Source organism: Oryzias latipes, chromosome 7, assembly GCF_053564925.1.
Source record: "Oryzias latipes strain Hd-rR chromosome 7, Olatipes_Hd-rR_3.1".
In the NCBI taxonomy this organism is placed as follows: Eukaryota; Metazoa; Chordata; class Actinopteri; order Beloniformes; family Adrianichthyidae; genus Oryzias; species Oryzias latipes.
In genome coordinates this window covers 14,927,637-14,949,164 of record NC_136243.1, presented here as the reverse complement: position 1 = coordinate 14,949,164, position 21,528 = coordinate 14,927,637, and the positions used below count along the sequence as shown (strand labels likewise).

The window sequence follows — 21,528 nt, the reverse complement described above, 5'->3', positions numbered from 1 at the left end:
GGAACGGCTTTGTTGAAGCCAAACCAAAGAGAACATTATTCAAACTTGCCCCCTCTTAAAAAAAGGCACGTCTGCAGTAACCAGAGTAACCGCTCGTCATAACAGAGGCATGGCCGTCTTTGAAAGCACAGCACATCAATGTCTTAAGAGGAGAAGGCAGATGACCACAGCGGGGGCCACTCCTGACATTTGAAAGGGGAAAAAACGCTTTTATTTGCACAGACAATGGAAAAAATACATAACAAAGATGATGAATCTGTCACAATGGAAATAGAAAAAAACTTGAAAAAAAGATCCTCTTTTCCGTTTACAATTTACAGATTTGTTTTTTTTTTTTGTTCTTGACACACTTTTGGCCCCTCAATAAATAAGCCTGGTATAAACTCCGCCATCTGTCGGAGTGTTCTTCTTCAAGTCCCTTGGAGAAAAGAACGCACTCATGTTCTGTTTGCTGCAACCAACAAAATATGTGCGTTTTGTCATAAAAACCACACACTGTCACACACAGCAAATCTCACTCTAACACAAGAGGTGTGCCGGGACTGGGGGCTCCCAATGGTCCAGAAACTGAAATGAAGCTGTCAAAACAATTAAAGGAAATGAAAATTGAAAAAGGTTCAATCATAAAAGATGTTTAATCAGGAAAACCTAAGGTGATGTTGGTAAATGTTGGGAATTGAATGCAGGTTAACGGCAGTACTGCGTTCCAGATGTGTCCATGATCTGGACTGTGGAAAAAGTTTTTCTTTAATTAGCTTTTTTTGTTTATCACCGGTAACATAACACTAGAATTTACATTTTTTAATAATATCCAACTAAGATTTCTTCCATAATGGTGGGATGATTAAATGATCCTATTATAATATTTTTGAATATGTGTATTTCGGAAGCTCTTCGTCGGAAACATTCTTAATCTGCAAGCTTTGCCTTTATCTGTTCAAAATATTTGCATGTTTTAGGAACTGAAAATGCTTTTCTTTTCTCCCTGACATTATGTGGAAATCACAAAACTTCCTTTTTTTTATAATAGGTAGCAAGATTATTGAGGTTTATTGTGTAATTTGGGGAATTTTTAAATGTTTTTGGAAAATGTATGGAGCCATAGAATGAATTGGAGCTAGAAAACATTCATTAAAGCAGACATTTTAAATAATTGATAGCTCATTGAAACATCAAGACCCTCACTAATTCTTTTATTTTTCTTGAAAAACGTTTCTTTCTCAATTTATGTTCCCCCTTACTGGAACAGGAATTTTGACAACCTCATGTCACAGCATAATAAAAATAAAAACAGTGCATTACTGCAAAAACAAAACAAAGCAAAAAATATTGTCTTCAGTTCCCAGTATTCCTTTAAGTTGTTTTTTGCTGAGTTTCCACCTCTCACTTTCTGTTACTTCACAGTCTCAGTTCTGCTCTGTGGCATCATTTCATCATTTCCTCTTTGAGATGGCTTTCAAGCACTGTGACACCGCCAGAATGTGAATGAGGATCCCCCAAAAGGTCATCTGTAACGACCCGTCAATCACAGCCTTTTCTTTGACAGTCAGGGCCTGTAATAAAGTGAGGGTGCCTCCTCGCATGCACACAGGAGCTCACATGCAAACTCCAAGTTGCTTCTGCTCACAGTGTATTATGTACTAACAATCTCCCCACAGCAGTAAATAAATGATGAGCGCGCTGTTTAAATTCTGCCAGTATTGCGTTGCTCTGCTGGCATTGGGCTCCTGTTTTCCTCCACAGTCGGAGAAGGTCTCGGTGGAATGAAACAAACACTTTTTTTCCTTTTGTTTTTAACATTTTTCTATTCTCCCTGCTTTAAACTATTCCCAGCCACCCCCAATCTCCTTTTCCATTTTAGGCCCCTTGAAAAACTTCACTGCCAAATCTCAACGGCTCCCTTTGCCACCTTCCATTTACTCATGAATGCATAATATTTTTCATTTACATTTTGGCTGGAAAAAGTCCTGTTTTGCATTTTAGTGATGCAGAAGGAGTTTTTTTTCTTATTTTGTGTGTGTGTGTGTGTGTGATCTTTTCTCGTGATGGGTTGAAAGGTGGAGAGCTACAGCGATGTTAGGAAAAAGGTGGAGCTCAGTCGGGAAATGAAAGAGCACCGACCTGCAGGTCACACTCCTTTTTGCTCAGGTGGAGATCCATAAAGAGACAAATGCATAATGACTTGCGCTGGCATTTAAAGATCCACTCTGATGAAAAGGTTTTTTTTTTGGTTTTTAACACGTTCTTGTGGCATTTTTCTGATGACAGAGGATACATATAAAGAAAATTAAGATGAAAATAGCATTTCTGAGTATTTCTTTATTTAAACTGCTGTGAATCAGGAGAAAATGGAAAAATTGGAAAAAGCTTGTAGGTGTGACGTGTTACGTATTACAGCAAGCCACAAGCTCCCTGCTTTGCTCCAATCTTATGCACTGGTAATGTTGGGTTAAAGTTGTGAGGGGCTGTAAGCTAGCAGAAAAGTGTGTCAAACAGATAGATGACGGGAAATGGGGAATGGGGACAGGCTTTCTCTGTGGTAACAGTCCTGCCCACAACTCACAGGCAAATGGTAATGAACTACTGCTGCTCTGCAGAAACTACGTTCTAGAAAACTAGTTTTTTTTTTTTACTTTGGCTAAAAACAGCACAGTCAAAGTATGATTGGAGGGAGTCTTAAGATAAAAACAGATCCCAATGTTGGACAGGAGAGTCCAATATCCACAGTCCCTGCTTTTTTCTCATCTCTGCCCCAACTATAATAGGATGACAGGCTGACCTTTTGTGCTCTAAAGGCGTTGGACTGAGAAAACCTAGAGGCCTGCTTGTGTGAGCTGCATTCAGTATCAGAGGCGACATGGGGAGAGGTGGTGAAAGACGTGCAACCTTGTTGATCCTCACATAGCCACCGTGAAATCCTGCTTCATCCGTGGCTCGCAGAAGCCATCAAGGGAAGATTTGTGTGTGTGAGGGAGACAAACACTTGAGATGCGTAACCAAGACACAAAATTCTCGACTGATTTTTATTTCAGAAAACTGATACGGCACGGAGAGGAATGCTGACGAAATGCTCCTCAGACTTCACCCCCTGTTTGGCAACAGCACCACAGAGAGAGTGCCAGTGAAATGGAAGTTTAAATGGAAAATTAATGTTCTGAGTGTGTCTGCAGAGAAGATTCTACCAACAATTACCTGCCAGTCTGGGTAGAAATGTAAAATGAATACTCCCCATATGGCAGATTTGCACCCTCTATACCTCAGCGGGTCATTTTGATTACTGCAGAAAAGTCTTTTTCTTCTCCCCATCCTCACTCCTCCTCTGCTCTCCCACACAGTCATTTGCATTTTTTCTCTTGGCTCTCTTCTGCATCTTTCCATCTATCTAGTCACACCTGTTATTCACTTGTTTCTCCTCTTCTCCTGCTGCTCCTTTCCCGATCATACTTGTTTTAGCGCAGCTCCTCATCTAAATGCACAGCCAGTCATGAGCTCTACCTGCTGTGGGCAGTTTTTTTTCCCCTCTTGCTATGAAAATTTGCAATCATCCTTTTTTTTTGTCCTCAAAGGATCTCATAAAAAATCACAAGCACAAAGTGAATTACTTAAATGACACAAGATGGATGAGGCTGTCTCAGAAAAAAGAGCCTTGATATTTCATTCACTTTTATGAAGCTCTGCTTGTTATGTCGCCTTGTCCTGCATGCACAGACCTCTCTAGTGCCTGCTCCCTTGCCTGCAGACAAGCAGAGAGAGGCAAAAGAGAGGAGGGAGGGTAAAAATGATGGGGGGACTAGAGAGGATGCAGTAGCCCAACCCTGAATGAGGAAAAGAAAAAAAGGGTGGAGGGAAAAAGACAACACAGCAAGAGAGAAATCCTTCTGCGTGAGATTTAGTTGTAGTGCAGCGGGCAGATTTGCTGAGCTCCAATGCAACTGCCTTTTGTGCACTCACCCCCCCCACCACCACCACCTCCACTGCAGAGGGGGGAGCACTTTGCCGTCATACCCAAGGGGAGAAGGCAAGAAGTATCCTCCAATCAGCCTCCGCTCCTGGTGAGGATTCATCACTGACCTGAGACAAGCGCTGCTCATCAGTCCAGCCACCTGGAATACTCACAATGGTCTACATTGCTTCCCTCACATGGAAACACCCTTTTGTGGATATTTGTTCATAGCATGAAAGAGAGACAAAGGGAGGAATAAAACGGGACATGCTCATTCCTCACACTTTTCTATTTTTCTGCCTCCAGCCGAAGATGGACTAACTTTTACGCGTGTGTTTTCAACGCATCCGGACAGCTACATACCCCACCAGCTGAGGCATGGGGGGGACCATCGAATGCTCACACTGCAGCAAGCATGTGTAGAGCTGACAGGCGATAGGGGTGAACATAGAAGGAGAGAAGGGATGACAGTTGGAGCACACCTGCCTGCTGAGACCGGTCTGACACCTCACTGCAGCATGATTGGCTGCATGATCTCCAAGGCAGCTTGTTTTCTCCTCAAGTTATCATTCTCCACATTAGGTGGATGCAGTCTTAATGCGTGTGCGCGTTTGTGTAGGTGGCTTAGCAGCCTCCAGACAGGACGCAGGTGTAGTGAAGCCTTGAATGAGGATTAGCTTCAAAACCTTGTCGATGGACCAAAAACTCTCAAGCTATCCGACCGCGCTCTGGAGGATTAAAGATTAAGGTTCAACTGACAAGATGAGACACAGAAGGCGAGCAGGTGACTCAGTTTCCCTCCAGTTCATGTTAACTGTGACAGATTTAGCTTGGAATAAACTGGGTTCTATATGAATAGACTCAGGCTGTGAGGAGAGCTTCACCGTGGCGTTGAAAGTTTTGAGGAAAGGGAAAATGTTTTTAAGGACAAGAATCCTCTATGTGGCACAACTTATCTATAAGTTTATAATTGAATAGTGTGCTGTCTTATCAGAGCTTGGGGTCATCAGTTTGGTCATAATCCACCATGTTTCCCCTCAGAGAAGTCCAGCGGTGAGTTTGCTGTGTCTGCGGATCAATAGTCTGAACATGTGATCGTATCTGACAACAGGAAGTTGCTGAATGAACTTCCTTCCAGTTTTTTTGTGTAGCATTTCAATTTTCTGTAATTTTGTGAAATTTTACTCTTACTGCAGTTCTGCAGAGCTGCAAGTGAGAGTGTTTGTGATGTAAAGCTTGTAGTTGTGTTGCCCCCTGCTGAGACACCTCTGGCGGTGTTATCTCAGCTGCAGAGGTCTGAGCGGTTTTGGCTGGCGGTGTCATGCCCCTGTAGAACCGGTCCTCTGCACACAGTAAGTTTTGCTGCAGCTACAATCACAAACAGCTTGGAACACGCATTGAATGTGGGGTAGATGACAGATGAGGCAGGAGAGGGTGCTGACGGGGCTTTCAGTAATTTCTTAGTGTCACTTTGGCAAACGTACAGAAAAGGGCTGAGAGAGAAGCTGACAGAAAGGGAAGTCCTGAAGAAACAGATGTGAGTTCAGGAGTCTTTTCCAGTCTTTAAATGTGAAGCATCCTGCAGCTTTATGAGCTTTGCAACTCCTCTCCGTGTCAATCGGATAAGCATGGAGCTGTCTGAAGCAGATGCTTTGATGTATCAATAAAGCACAAAGTAGCAGGACATTCTGTTTTAGGCCTTTCCTGAGATTTTCTTAGAAATCACACTTCAAATGTGAGTTTATTGCAGGTTTAGCAACATTTCATTTGTGAGCACAACACCAGACAAAGGAACAGAGATGCAGCCGGCTCATATTTGCCCGGGATGTGATGCATGATACCTCAAAGAGGACCCGCTTTGAACACCACAACGCCTGCGAATGAGGGTGGGGCTCCCACGCCGCCACAGACAAAGAATCCTTACTTGAGAACTGGTCATTAGCGGTTGGACCTGCACAGTCCTGCACCCCGTCAGGAGTTACCATGGGGTGCAACATGTGTGTGGTTCAGAAACCCGAGGAACAATACAGGGTGATGTTCCAGGTGAGCACTCTGTCTCCTCTCTTTCCTTTTTTCTGCTCCCTCCTTTCTCTCACGGCACTAATGTCAATATTTCTTGCCATAGCAGAAACTCAGAACAAACACTTACCTTTTATTCCTATTAAATTAATTTTGATTTGGTCTAAATTTTATTTGAATTAAAAAGTCTTTAAAAAACAACCAGCTGATTTGTTAAATAAGTTTGAGAAAAACGTTTTTGTACATCAAGTGAACAGACATTGTAAAAATGACATAAAATCGGGTAAATAAAAATGGAATCAGTTAATTTATACATTATTTTAATCAACTATCATAAGCAAAATATGCAAAGAGACAAATATTAAATTTAACCAATTAAAAAGACAAATATAAATTCCACATCATATCACTCATGTAGCCAAAGAATGCATCTTTTGTGCACTAATTGGCTCCTTAATGATAACTACTGTAATGATGCTTCTCAGTAGCTTTGATGACATTCAATCAGAGCAAAAGTGGACTTGTGGTGCAGAGCTGTAGAGACAGAAAGGATGGATGGGTTGTTAAACTGGGTTTAAGTGTGGAGAAGGGTTGCCACGGTTACTGCCTCAGCACCACCTGCCAACCGGGACCATAGACAACATGTTAGCAAGCCTTTATATCGGTGTGGTCTGGACAGAAGACACTTTCCGGGCACTAGATGATGCACATAGAAGCCAAAACGAGCCCTGTGCTTCGTAAGCATTAAAAATGCTTAGCAGCCTTGCGAATGCAACACTTTCAGCATCTGTGGCACCAGGGGCCTCAGCTGTGTCTGCACAGCCTGTTCAAGTCTGGGTCAGTTAACCAAGCTGCATCTGGTGCCAGAGGAGATGCCAAGAGAGGGGGAGAACAAAAAGAGCCCAAGTCCAATCAGAGATATGGAAATGGCGGGGAGAAAAGGAGCATAATTATGGAAATGGAACCAGAAATCAAGGATTTCTATTTTAATGTTTTGTTTGATTTTTCTCAAATTTGAGTACACTTCTTGTAGTAAGAGTGAGCATGTAAAATGTTTATGTTTGTGATCATATCTAACAGTAAAAAGAGCACAAACCTGGAGTCATCTGTAATAGAAACCAGGGCTGAGGTCAGACCTCTGTAAAGGTTTATGTGTCAAGTCTGTCATATTCTGCTTTGACAGTCCCATGCACTCAGTTACCAGGTGTGTTTGTGAGCGGTGTGGCAGCCGGGAAAGCTGTGTAATGATTAGGAAGAATGTCTTGTGGAGGTCTAGGAAGCTGCATTGTGCTGTCATGATTTGTAAACAGAGACTACAATCTCATTTGGTCTTGTACATACGAAACCGCACCTGCCCCTGGAAGCCGAGGAGCAAATGCCAACAGCAGAGCAAAACCGAGAAAGGAGCCGCTGGCGCAAGCGTGCAATAATACATAATGACTCCTGAGGGACCCATAAGGGAAGTGCAGAGAATAAACACAAAAATACGTTTAAAAAGCCACACAGAGGTGGAGTTTATTTGTAAAAACCTGAGCTCAAAAAAAAGCATGAACGAAGGGAAGCATTGAAAGCACCTGCAGCAGGTATGCATAATTAAATGCTCTTCTACCCTCCATTTCAATTCATTTTCATGCTTTTCACTTTATTTCCCCTGAAGAGATTTGAGGCTGTTTTCCTTTAAGTAACATTTGAAATTACAACTTGGAATTAGCCAGACTCTGCTTTCAGACACTGAAGGCAGCATAAAACAGCTCCAGGCCATAATGTGCTATAAAATCACGCCGTTCCCTTTAATTATATCTAAATACTTTTGCCTCTTTTGCCAAAGGAGTAGAACTCATGCATTATAAATCGGGCCTTAGCGACACATATGTTTCACACTACTGCTTGGTACACACCCCACGGCATGGTTTTAATCAATATTTCCTCCTATGGCCCAGAGTTAAAGGTAATGTTGCCATTGAGCCATAAATTAAGACTGAGAATCTGTGTGAGCTACGTGTTAAATGTACACACTTCTTCCAGATTACCCGACGGCCTCCTTACACACACATGCATATACACACACAGTGGAAATGTACCCCCACCCCCCACCCCCACCACCACTGCCCTGGGGCCGCTCCCTTCTTTTTCTCTTCTCAGTCACTGTAAGGCAGGAGCCTGTTTCCATGGCAACAGGCGTCATTAAACAAACCTAATGTGATGTACTTCACAGTGACAGAGAAAACATGCTGACATTCAATGGGGCAAAAAAAAAATCATCCTGATCAATACACACAGCTGACCTACAAACAACAAACACAGAGGGTGAAGTGAGTGAATGTCACACACAGATCAATTTATAAACAGAGATTTGCATTATACTCTGTCATACCCCCCCCCCCCCCCCCTAGAAAAATCTGCTCTTATATTTTCCTCTCTGCTGTGGTTCTTCTGGAAATGATTTTTGCAGCAACACCTGACTTATTTTGCTCCATGTGTGTTGCGATTAATTCAACCCCTTTATCATACCATGAATATTTTCAGGAATATTGCATTTCCAGGATAAATGCTGCTCTGGGGCGTGGGTGAGGGTGGGGGGAAGGAACATTTCCCCCCAAACTGCAGGGTGTGCAAAAACAACCACAGTCACCAGTGGGTCTTTAGATGGTTTATGATGAGTATTCAAAGTTTCTGTTAAGGACAAAAACAGGTGGATGTACAAACGCTATTGCTGTCATCATTTTTCACCCATAAGTCGACCACCTTGCCAGAAAGTCCCACTCCGATCATCTTTTGATCTGTTTTAAAAGTATTCCCAGTGGTCTTTTAAATAATGATCCTGCCGTTTTTAGGAGAAAAAAAGTTGTTTTCTTTAACATGGTTTCTGCAGGAGTTTCTTGTAAATTCCCCTCTGAGTGTTGGGCGCGGAGTAAGTCCATCCTCCATCCCGTCATTTATCTGTTTGCACTCTCATGCTGCTAGCTTACATCTTTTCACAACCACAACCTAACATTACTGGTGTAGCAAAAATGGTGAACAACACTGGAGCCTTCCAGTCGCACGTTTTTGATCCTGTTGCCACCTTGGACGAAGAAAATAAAGACGTACATGGATCTATTTGTATTCTGTTTTTTTGCACTCTGAATGAGGATCTGATCAGCTGGTCTCTGAATTCAATCGACAAAGTTTTCTCCACACTAAAGGATCAGGAAAGGGGACCCTTCCTGCCCAGACGGAGCCCAATGCTGCTGGATACACCAACAATCTGTGGGGCGAGTGTAGGCTGGTTTGTCTGCCCCAATTGTCTGTGGAAAACATTGAAGATATGCATCTGTTCAGATGTCTGATAATTGGATTCCTCCTAATTTGGAATCTGAGGATATCTGATTTATGGGGCAGTCTGGGAGCAGAAGACGGAGAGAGGCGACCTGTCCGAGCTTTGTGGAAAGATCCTTCGGGGAGTAGAGTCTCACAGCGAGAAACTTTTTTAAGCGGATCAAAAGCTATGTGCTTGTCTTGCCCACTTAAGCAGGGTGTGGAACCTGCTTAAGTTGAACTAGTGCGGAACATGGATGCCAACTTTGAGCATGTTTCTTCCTGAATTGAGGGAAGACTGGTCTAAATGCCCACTTTTGGATCAAAATCTACACGACCAGTCAAGAACTCAACCAGCAGGACAAACAACTGCTGGTGCCCGGAAGAGTTTTATTTGATCAGACTCCCTTCATGAGCTGAGGGCTGCTGCCTTTGGCTTTACCAAAACACCTTCACTTCTACAGAGTGTAAACAACAGCTGTGTGCAAAGGTTGAAACTTGCTGCTCATCCCTTCTTGACCTCTGCAATCCTACTACTCACCCCCCGTACTGCGCATTGAAGATGCCCCTCGCAGCTGCACTCTTGGATTGATCCACAGGCACCCTGTGGAGGTCCAGAGGGAATATCTAAAGACCAGTAAGAGTACACCTCATCATATGTTCTGCACTTTGCCACCACATCACCAGCTGAGACCACCATTTTTCATTCTTCTAAAAACTGCACCCGCACGCTTCTCCATGGCCCATCTGGGCCTCAACCATCATCACGAGTTTCCCTGTCAAATTCTCCTTTCGTCTTATGTAGCCTACATTATTCAACCGTAGTGTTGATGTGTTTATCAATACTATATCCTAACCCAGAGGTTCGTGTTCCTACTTCAACAGACCCCTGCCTTGTGTTGACACCGTCAGGTTTCCAGCAGGGCTACTGCTTCAGAACAAAGATGGGGCTTCCACACTCACACACACAACCGTGCAATTCATTCACACCAAAACAGAATACACCAAAAAAGAATACACAACACTGCAGAGCCTGTATTATCTTACGTGTTTATTCAATTCACCATGGTTAACCTAAAGCCCTCAATCTTTTGATTTCTTGCGTGTTTGGTCCCTCAACTTTCTTTCTGTAGTTTCTTAAGACTGGCCACTTTGTTTTTTGTCACTCAACCTTTCTGGTATCTAGCGATTTTTGGTCTCTCCAGTTTTTTAGTTTCTTGAGACTAGCCAAATTTTGAATTCGGGGGTCCTAACCTCCCCAGGCCTCAATGCCGGTTAACCAGCCTCCCCTCTGAGGACTGTCGGGTTGTACTGGAACACAAATTCTGTGTGTCAGTGTGAGCTGTCCAAATGACCATAAATCTCTTTGAAAGTGGAGGCATCAGAATGAAGCGGAGCAGGGAGCTTGAGGCCTGCCCAACGTATCTTTGACGTCACAAATAAGCCCTTTTTCCAACTGCATTTTTTAATCTGCTACTGATTTACAACGATAAATAAAGAAATACTCAGAAAGCTAAATTTTTCGTACCCATGTCCTCCATCATCAAAGAAGTTCCTCATGAACACGTTAAAACCACAATAAACCACAATTTTCACAGGAGCAAGTCTTTAATCATTAAAAATAAAAAGGTGCTTAAGCATTAAAAAACCAAAAGCAACAAAAACATAACATTAAATATAATAAAAGCATTTAAAAGCGGTTTGGATTGAAAGCTTTTGTAATTTTGAGGTGCTGGAGGGCTGTGTGTGAGTGTGTGCACAAATGAAAGGGGTTCCTGCTGTTCTCTTGTTGACTTCATATTATGGGACAAAGGGCCTGCTTAGGGGGGGGTAGAGCCAACAGGTTTGTATGATTAAACTGGAGCGATGATAATTTAAGACACAATAATTACAACGTCTCAAAGATGTTGTTACAATTTACCTTGAAGTCTTGGTTTTGATCTTTCTCCTGCTGGTCTCCTGTCAGGATCAGGAACTTTCAGCCCGTCTCTGGCTTTGCTTTTCTGTTTTGACAGATCATAAATATTCCCTGGACTGAAACCTGTTTCGCGCATATTTTCAAACCTTTTAGCACAAAGAAAACAATCCCTGCTGTCTAACAATCTGAGGTGTCTGAAAGAGAGGGTCAGCTTTGCCTCCAGATTAATTGATTTTCCTAACGAGGAGATGGGCGAAGCCTCAAAGTGAAAGAGAGGAAAATCGATCGTGAAACAAGTGGAATTCAATATGTCGGGCGTGCAGATTCAGATGCTGAGGAGGTGAAACAAAGTGCTGCTGGAGCTGCGATTGCGTTGTTTTTTACCTGCCCTGTGTGACATCTCTGCTGCTGCTGTGGTCTCTTTTTCATCTTTTCCTTTCATGATTCATTTGCCCTTTAAAGAACATTCAAATAAAAACTAATTATGCAGCAGCCACTTAATGATTCCCCAGGAGTCCCTTTGGTGTGTCTGTTTACATGCATTCAGGACACACGCCGTGTTTACATTCACTTCCTTGAAAGCAAGTTTTCCAGATCCTTCGACGTCCACAGCCCTCTCCTCAGCTCCGTTCCTCCTCCTCCTCCTCCTGACTTCTTGTCTGGTGCATCTCCTGCTTTGCTTTCTCCCCTCACACTCTGAACTGTTTGCATCTCTTTCATCTCCATCCACATCATCCCCTCTCTTGTTTCCAAAGCCGCCGCTGACACCACCACCACCCCACGCTTTCAATTCTGGAGCGCTTTGCTGAATTTTGATTTCATCTCAGAGACGTTTGGGTAGTGTAATGATAGAGAATGAGGGAGGGGGACGAGAGTTCATAAGTGACACAACTTCTGCAGCTTATAAATGGCAGACGTATGTATTGACCTACTAACCCAGAGATAATGGAAAACATCAAATGCTAAGAGTGTAATGGATGCTCCACCAAGTACAGGCCAAAAAGCTGTCGGAGTGAGAGCAACCATTATCCTGCATGAAGTCATCTTCAAAGCAATCTCAGCACCTCTCATTGATAATTAATGAGAGGTGCTTTCCATCAGTATTCAAACCTGTCACTCATCAGCTCACTTAGGAGCTGCAGGGTGAACAACACACAAGAAAAAAAAATTAAAATGAATTCAAGCACATTGCAGAACTTGCAAACATCAGTCTTAATTCTGCGTTCGTCGAACAGTTGTGAAAAAAAAATCTCATCAAGGGAGAAGACAAGATTTATGAAGGAACATTAATGTGAGGAGGGACGAGCCCACAAACCGACGGAGCGGCTGAAAGATAGAAATAGGGGAGGGTGAGCTGTTCCCTTCAGGGAGGGGACACAGAAGACAGAACTGCTGAGGCAGCACAGCAAGAGGAAAGCAGAAAAAAACAGGAGAGGGTGATGGGATAGAAACAGAGGGAGAAGGGGAAAATCAGATTTGAAGAAATGAGCAGACTAGAGGCATAGTCATGCAGTGTGCTGTGGTGTCGGGTAGATCCAAATGCAAAAGAAAAAAAAAATATTGAAAAGTAGAAGCTGTGAGAGCTGGAGCTGGATGTGAAGCAGGAAAGTTTTTGTGCTCGGCTGCACAAGAGAACATTGATTTGACATGCAATTACTGGAGAGGGACACGGCACCATGGAGGAAGCAAGAGGGAGAAGCTGCTTGGGAAAGATGCAGAGTGGTTAGACAGCCAAGGTCATCGGCTGAGTGAATCTATACAAAGACTGTCTGGCTCAGTAACGCCTTGAAACCCAGACTGCCACACGCGCATCATTATGTTGCTGCGTGTTTGTCTGAAATTCAGGGACATCAAAGGCAGCAGAAGTTGAAGGTGAAGAAACATGGCAGTTTAAACAAATGATGCAACAGTAGGAGTCAGGCTGTAGGCAAACAGAGAAGCAAAGGAGCTGGAATTTAAAAATCCAATTTTTAAAGTTTAACATGCTTTACCGCTTAACATATCAAGGTGTGTCACACCCACAACACGTAAAGTGGGTCAGTGTGACAACAGGGTTAAGATGTAGAGTCAAGCTGAGGAGAGATGTGGAGCGGTTCCACGTCGTTACAAGTCCACAGCTCTGTGCAAAATCGCTTTTGTGGAGAAATTTCAGCATAAAAGTTCAATCTGAGAGCCAATTTTCAAAGGTCTTGATCTTTAAAGTCCTCAAGGGGTTTGAACGCGCCACCAAATGCGAGTTCCAACCATATCAAGGCGAGATCCAGCCACACCGTGTCCCTTTGGTTCCACCGTAAAAACCTGAAACATGAAAGAAAATAAAAAAGAAAGGGGGGAAAACCAGTGTTTCTGTCTTCTTGGAGCATGCTAACTTTTTTATTTTCCTGTGACTGATGCCAAACTGCACGAAACAGCAGCAAAGCCTGACTTTTTTATTATTAGGATTTTTACTTTAAATGTCACATTTAATGAAGCCCACAATGATTGAGTTTCATAAAAGAGAATCGAGAACTGTTTACAGTTTCAAAATGATTGTGTTTGTGCTGCTGGAAGAGCAGGTGATGCAACCCAACCTCAAACATGCCCCAATATTCAGAAATGGTTTGAAAGAAGGGGAAAAAAAAGAATAAAGAATAACAAATAGCATAAAATTCAACAGCAAAGATTCATTCACAGAAAAAGAAATAGTCATTCTTAGAACAAATTTCAGTTCAATGCAGTTTACCCATTGACACTTTAATTTATTTCCAGTTATGAAGAAAATAAAATCACTTGTTTTTGCTTTCAAGTAGATGCTAATTAAAGCTCATTTTGGGGCTGAAGTGGTTTGGTTAATGCAAGGGGTTAATGCTCAGATTATTACACAACTTTTAAATGATTCATATGAGAGAAAAACGCTTTAAATATAGTTTTAGAAGTTGTGGAAATGTTTGTATTAACGTTATATTTCTAATTAAAAAATGTTGTTCTTTTTCCACAGAAGGGTCACATAGGCAACATGCTGTGCTCTCTTGATGCCGACGGTCGATTTAAGGTCTCTGCATGACACTTTCAGCTTCAGTCTCTGTCAAATCAAAGCTTTTTATCAAAATATTTCTTTAATCTGCTCATTTGTGTGTCATCACAATTTTGTGTACTTCTCTGATATTTTTTTAAATGTTATTTTGTGTAGCTTTGTTTTCTTGAGGTCTTAATAGCTGCCATGTACAGTATTCACTGCAAAACAAAGCCCCCCCTAGAAATAACTCAAAAATATTTAACGTTTAAAAAGCAAAATGATCTGTCAATGGGATAAGAAAAATGGTCTTACAAAGAAGGAAAAAAAAATTGGTCGTGTTTTCTCAAATCAAGATTATTTTGCTATGTAAAAACCTTCTTAATAAGACTATTTTTCTTAAAAGACAGAAAATGAGGTTTTTAAACTTTCCGAAGATTCTGTATTTGCAGTGTTTATGAAAAACTCGTTATCTTCTTTTTATTCCTAATTCCAAATAACAAGATGTTTTCTTCACCTCCAGGTTAATGGGAAGGAGCCACCTCGGCGTTCTGGGGATCCCATCCTGGACATACGGGACCCTGTTCTGTCCAACCTCCTGAGGCGAGGGTCCCGCAGACGGCCCGGCCCAGCTGGAGGTCCTGGAGTGACCATGGGCATGGTGACCATGGGCATGGCTGACTGTGTGGACAGCTGCACCCAAACAGACATCAGCTTCCAGCATATGTTAACTCTGGGCAAGGGCAACCAGCATCCGTGTGGAGCTCCACCCCCGCCCCACCCTCCTCCTTCCCCTCCGCTGCCTCCCCTACTGGAGCCGTATCTCCTCAATGAGATGTGAGTGTGAGCCTCCTCCAATTAGAGATGTTCTGCTGTGTTCTCCACTCACTGCTCCCCCCATGACTGCCCTCAGCTTTACCGAGCCCGTGTACTACGACCCCACCGACTACTTTGACGTGACTCAGCATGAAGTGGACAGGCAGGATGAGCTGGAGTACGAGGTGAGAGCTCCCAAAGATACCCCTCTGCTGTCTGTCATTGACATCCATGAACATTTCTCCAACTGCTACAAGGAGGTGGAGCTGTACAAGTCTCGGCAGCAGGACAAACTCGGCCTGACAGTGTGCTACAGGACTGATGATGAGGAGGACCTTGGGATCTATGTTGGAGAGGTAGAGTAGTCAGTCATCCTCTGAGTGCCTTTTTCTCAGCTCCTCAATGATTTTCTATGGGATTTCTCCTTTTCTAGGTGAACCCAAACAGCATTGCAGCAATGGACGGTCGAATCCGCAAAGGAGACAGAATTCTGAAGGTGTCCTGACTTTTTATTAGGGGTGTAACGATTAATCAACTTATTGACGCATCGATTTATTTTCCTACAATCCAATTGGATCGATATGTCTGAAGCAAGTTATGAATCAAATCAACCTATAGCATTATAACATCATTTCAAACTGAAATAAATTGATTATTATCGATCTTGGAAAATAGCATTTGGATTATGGTATATTTACTACAATGTAAAAACAATTTTTTTTTTCATTTTAAGTGGGAAAAAAACAGTGGGCTTAACTTTATGAAACTAAAGTGTGAAATTATTTGCAACGAATTCTTGTTTACTTGTTACTTTGCACACATATTTAATGTACACTTGATTACCTGGCAAGAAATACAAGGATCTGGAAAACTTCACCTGCTCTGTTCAGTACCCAGGTATTTATCTCTGAGTCTGAATTTTGGGCTAAAGATGTCCTGGATTGATTTTAGGTCAGTGAATTGGATCGTTCAAAATGAACCACTTTCGACAATGAATCGCATCAGCAACCACTAATTATGATATGAATCAAATCGTTGTTAAAATGAATCCTTACACCCCTACTTTTTATTCTTCCAATGTTGCTGCAAGGAAATCAGGAAAAGGATTTATTAGATAAAACATTGTTTACAATGGATTTACAGGGATTTATTGGTACTGAGCTGAAAGGAAAAACCCGAGGTGTCCAGAGGAATAAGTGTTCTCTGGCATAAGCTCCGAAGCTCATCCTCTTTCGTCTGTCTCAGATTAATGGAGTGGACATCCAGAACAGAGAGGAGGCGGTAGCTATTCTCACCAGGGAGGACAGCACTAATGTCTCCCTGCTTCTCGCCAGGCCCGAGATCGAGGTGAGGAAATTGTGCGAGGCCTTCAGGGAGTGTGCTGGGAGGCTCCGTTTAAATACCGACCTAAAAAGACATCCAGCTCCATCTATCTCAGTGTGTGCAAAGAAGCTAAATGAGTTTACCTTGTGAGATACGGGCATTACTCAGTGGGGAGGGAAAAAAAATATGGCCACAGAGAAAGGGAGCGGGACAAAGGGGACATGTGCTCCGTCCTGTCCGATCAAAGCAAGATGGGATAAAAAACATAATAGAAGAGATGGCACAAAGAGGCTCACAGTAACCACAGTGTTCATGTTTTTTTTTATTTCTCCTCAAGGTCACTGCTAAGAAATACGAGAACCTATGCAACACATCCAAAATACCCATAAACCCCCACCTTTGACCCACTGAATGGGCTTTTCATTGCACATCGTTAGAGCGCTATGCAGCTCAGACATTTTATAGAGAAATCTGTATTCTTTCTGGGCTACAGGGCAGATTTAAAGGGCACTCATTAAAAACAGTCTAGGTCAAAGACGAACATGCACAAATAGCCTCTCCTCTTTCTTTTTTTTCTTTTTTTTGAATGTGCCCTTGTGTTTGAAAATGTGAGCACAAGTAGGTAACAGGAAAAAAAAAAGGCTGACAAGATTTATTTTACCAAGGCGTTATTTCGCATTAAGATTCCACCCAGGGAGAGCAGGAGGAAGAGGGGAGGAAGGAGAATCATGAGGGGCAAAACACACCAGCCAAGATTAAAGTCTGATCTGTTGTCTTATGGGGATGGAAACGGAGGACTGAGGGGCTCAGTTAAAAAAAATAGAAAGAATAAAATAGAAAACGCCTTTTCTCACAGTCTGCATGCAGGAAAACAAACCATCTGTGCTGCATATGCAAGGAGGGAGAGGAGGGAGAGCTGCTGAAATCAATTTCCATTATATTTGATTATCTTTTTTGATGAAAACCAAACTGAAACAAAAACAATTTTTCATGAATATTAATAAATAACCTTTCAATTTTACTATGTACGCTTCTAATCTTTTCCACCAAATAATGGTGGAAATAAAAAAAACCTCTTTTATTCTAGTTATCAAATTTCAATAAAGTGATAAAGAGGCGATCCTGTAGAGCAATGTCTCCACCTAGTGGCAGAGAAGAGAAAAGCTCAAGTGTTTGCAGGCAGAAAACTGTTGCCCGTTTTTCTGGGCAACAGTTTTTCGTTTTTCTTTCTCTGGTTTGTTATGCATTTGGGGTTTGGTTTACCTACTTTTAAAAATATGTAAGAATCAGATAGTTTTGAATCTATTCAAAAAATATTTTTGATCTATCTGTTATACAGATGACATTATATTGTGCTCATAAACCTTTCTTACTCCTCTTCACTGACTTGAACTCTTCCTCATGTCCCTGGTTCCTGTTAGAACGACACCCAGTTGGATCCAGATGAGTTGGAGCTGGATGCAGAGGAAGCTGAGGTGCACCTGAGCAACAGCCACAGCATGAGGAGCAGCTCCGCCATCCTGGGTGCTGGACCTGCCCTCACTGCTGCTGCTGCTGCTGCTGCTGCTGGGGGAGCGTTCCGCAGCCATGGTCTCCCAGTGAACAGGAACTCCCCAGATTTGCTCCAGACAGTCCTCAGCAACAGCCAGGAGCTGGACAGCGGCGTCGGGCGCACAGATGAGAGCACGCGCTACGAGGAGTCTTCAGAGCATGACCTCCTGGGGGACGATCACACCAGCGCCTCCAACACTAATGCAACAAACACGCCGGGCAGTATGCGCAGGTTCCTGTCCAGCAGAGGCAGCACTCCGCCTTTGCTGCTCTCTCAAGACCTCCAGTTCAGCTCAGACTCTCTTCTGGGTCTGGACTCTTTCAACGGAGGCGTGGAGCAGGTGGAGCGCCTGGAGAGGGCCTACATGGCCGATCCTGTGAGGATGATGATGCCTGGGCTGACGGAGGAAGAGTGTGAGAGGTACAAAGAGCTCCTGGAAATCAAGTGCTTCTACGAGAACAACAGTAATGTTCAGGCGCCAGAAGAAGGAGGCATCTCGCTGGATGAAAACAGGAACGAGAGCCTGACGCAGCACGAGATGGCTCTGCTGGAGGAGGAAATGCGCCACCTGGAATTCAAGTGTCGCAACATCCTGAGGGCCCAGAAGATGCAGCAGCTGAGGGAGCGCTGCATGAAGGCGTGGCCCCACGAGGACAAGAACGCGGCGGGCCCGGGGGCCGCAGGAGGACGCCTGGAGATGAACGGCTCCTCGGAATCGTGTCACCACGCTCTTTCAGACATCAATGAGCTTCCAGAGAGGGACCGCTCCGACAAGGACAGCACCAGTGCCTACAACACTGGAGGAGAGAGCTGCAGGAGCACCCCTCTGGTCAACGAACAGCACCCGTCACCTTCCACCCAAAGTCTGGAAGGAGGAGAGCCTCCTCTTCCTGCGGGGGTGCAGCCTCCAACCCCAACCAGACAGAGGGAGAGGGGCACCAGAGTCAAGAGAGGGGACGGGATACCAGCAAACCTGAGCACACCCTATTCCCCACACTCCCACAGACGAGGGGAAGCCAGGACTTCCAGTCCAGGATCGAAGGTGAGGTCCCTGTCCCGGGATGTGGGATCCAGGAGGGGGTCAGACGGAGGGGTGAGGCGGAATCCCACAGCTGGTGGGATGCCCGAGATGGCTGGAGGGCGCAGTGCAGAAAACAGCCCGTATCTGTCCCGGCGGGAGGCGGAAGCGAAGCCCCCCCAGCGTTACCACAGCTGCATGCAGCTGGGGTCCCCTTCCACCTCTGATTGCCTGGTGGGACTCAGAGAGGGGCCCACAGAGATGGGAGGCGACGCCAGCCCCATGAGTTTGGGCAGCACCTGTAAAGACGTGGCCTCCTTATCTCTGCCGCCCTCGCTGCTGCCCGCCTCCCCCAGAATGGAATGGAAGGTGAAGATCCGGAGCGACGGCTCGCGCTATGTGGCCAAGCGGCCCGTGAGAGACCGCCTGCTGAAGGCGAGGGCCATGAAGATCAGAGAGGAGCGCAGCGGCATGACCACTGACGACGACGCCGTCAGCGAGATGAAGATGGGCCGCTACTGGAGCAAGGAGGAGCGCAAGCAGCAGCTGCTGAGGGCCCGGGAGCAGCGGCGGCGGCGGGAGTTCATGATGCAGAGCCGCCTGGACTGCCTCAGGGAGCGGGAGCAGGGCGGCAGCGGTGGGGGGCCGGCAGGGGCCGCACAGCAGCAGGAGCCCACCACCATCCTGGAGCTGTGCCACCGCAGGAGCATGAAGAAGCGCAGCCGCAGGATCCTGGACAACTGGATCACCATCCAGGAGTTGCTGGCTCACGGGAGCAGGTCTGCTGATGGGAAGAAGGTCTACAACCCGCTGCTGTCTGTCACCACAGTCTGAGAAAAACACTTATTTAGCGAGTAAACGATGCAACAAAAGCAATTAAAAAAAACTGACCTTTAAAGATCCACAGATTCCGGTTTGTGGAAACTGAAATAACCTTTTAGACGCCGACAACAGAAATAAGGTTGCAGTGAGTTAAAAACGACCTGACCTGCAGCAGTTCAGACTCAAAGAAAAAGCACAGACGGATTTTAAATGTGTAGCAATAGAATTATTCCTCCTGCCTGCTGTTCTCCAGCTCAACAATAAAAAGCGCCTCATGTCGGTGGGCTTTGATTACATGAAAAAGAAAAAGAGAAATTCTTCCTGGAAACCATGCCATGAAGGGAAAAGTCACTCCTGTGCCATAAAGCTGTTCCTTCAGCCTCCACAAGAGGCTGTGGATGAAGCACACCTTCAAAATAAGAGCTTTTTTTGTTTTCTTTTGTTTAACTGTGTGTGTAAAATTGCTCCTTTGTTGTGTCATTGTCTGACTTAATAATGAGGTGAGCGGTGCCTTTCTTTCGGACTGTACAGCACAAATGAAAAAGAAAGCAAGGTTTAAGACAGGAAATGCAAAAGCACAGACTGGGTTTCAAATGAAATAATTTATACAAGCACATTAACTTTAACCCCCAAAAAAACTCAAGGAAGAGCTATCGATTCAGCAGTAACTGGTTTGAACTGTCTTTAATGGAAAAGTTCAGAACCAGCAACCTGAAAAGCCACTTCAAAACACTTTTTCCCGCCTTCTAAACCCACAGAATTCCTTTTGGGGTCATGGGGTTGCTGGGGCCTATCCCAGCTACTGTTGGGTGAAAGCAGGGTAATATCTATTGACTGTATATGAGAACTGGAATGAGTGACGCCTCCCTCCAAAATCCCATAGACCTCTATGGAGAAACAAACTGCTATTACTCATTCTATTTGTCAGAATGGCCATTCTCATTCTGATACTTTCTTTCCATATTCTTGATAATTCTATTTTTATTTTTTTTAGTAATGCAAGGTATCCAGGTTATAAACTGACCAATCAGATGCCTCAATAAAAGTATGTGGCCTCACATCAAACATCCATCAGATTCTCTAGTCAGCTTTCAAGTGGTGGTGGGGGGCAGGGAGGAGTTCCAACAACTTTGTACCTGATTGGTCAGAGTGGTTGCCATAGAAACAATGATTCAGCCCAATCTGGACCAAACACAATAAACTGAAATCGTTTGGCTCCAACATGGCGGTGTCCATATCCCCCCCCCCCCCCCCTCCAAAAAAAAGGGGGGGGGGGGGGGGCAACTGAATAGACTTCATTGGCTTGGAGCTGGTTATAAGCCATTTTCTATGGGTGACATCACACTCACTCAGTCCAGTTCTGTTGTACAGTCGATGGTTATCCCGCAGACACGTTGCAGGGATTTTTAATCTTAATCAGCAAGAACCAACAAAGAGTTGAAAGGTTTTGACAGATCATATCTGCCTGAAAATGCTGGTAAAATTATAAACTGCAACAAAGTCTTCTCTGTGAAAGCCATTCAGACAAACCCCCCCCCCCCCCAATTACTTTGTGCTCCCTTTACGGTCAACCGTAAAAACCACTTCTGGATGAAAGCTGCTCTTTTCTCGGCTCTCTTGCATGTTTTTTTTTATTTCACTAACCACTGAAGGCTTTTAAACACGCTGTGATCGTTGTCCGACTCTGCTCAATCTGCTAGCATAGGATTCACGGTGTACTTGTTGAATATTGTGATGTTGTGTCTGTCTTTTACAAAGCTTTTCTAAATAAAACGCTGTGATCATGAAAATTCAGACTCACTGCCATGTGGCAGCTCGTCAGCGGGGA

General features: G+C 44.1%; 1 protein-coding gene across 2 annotated transcripts; it reads left to right on the top strand.

Annotated features, from left to right (window-relative positions):
- The first annotated feature begins 3,821 nt into the window (after nucleotides 1-3,821).
- On the top strand, nucleotides 3,822-21,490 carry LOC101170926 (PDZ domain-containing protein 4). Of its 2 annotated transcripts, XM_011477477.4 has the most exons (8): nucleotides 3,822-5,986; nucleotides 14,155-14,208; nucleotides 14,693-15,006; nucleotides 15,083-15,170; nucleotides 15,243-15,341; nucleotides 15,419-15,481; nucleotides 16,231-16,332; nucleotides 17,730-21,490. In XM_011477477.4, the coding sequence occupies exons 1-8, from the start codon at nucleotides 5,927-5,929 to the stop codon at nucleotides 19,710-19,712; spliced, it is 2,763 nt and encodes a 920-aa protein (XP_011475779.1). In that variant the 5' UTR covers nucleotides 3,822-5,926; the 3' UTR covers nucleotides 19,713-21,490. The 2 variants fall into 2 exon arrangements, with proteins under 2 accessions (XP_011475779.1, XP_011475778.1); XM_011477476.4 differs by having other exon boundaries at nucleotides 15,083-15,341.
- The last annotated feature ends 38 nt before the right edge of the window (nucleotides 21,491-21,528 follow it).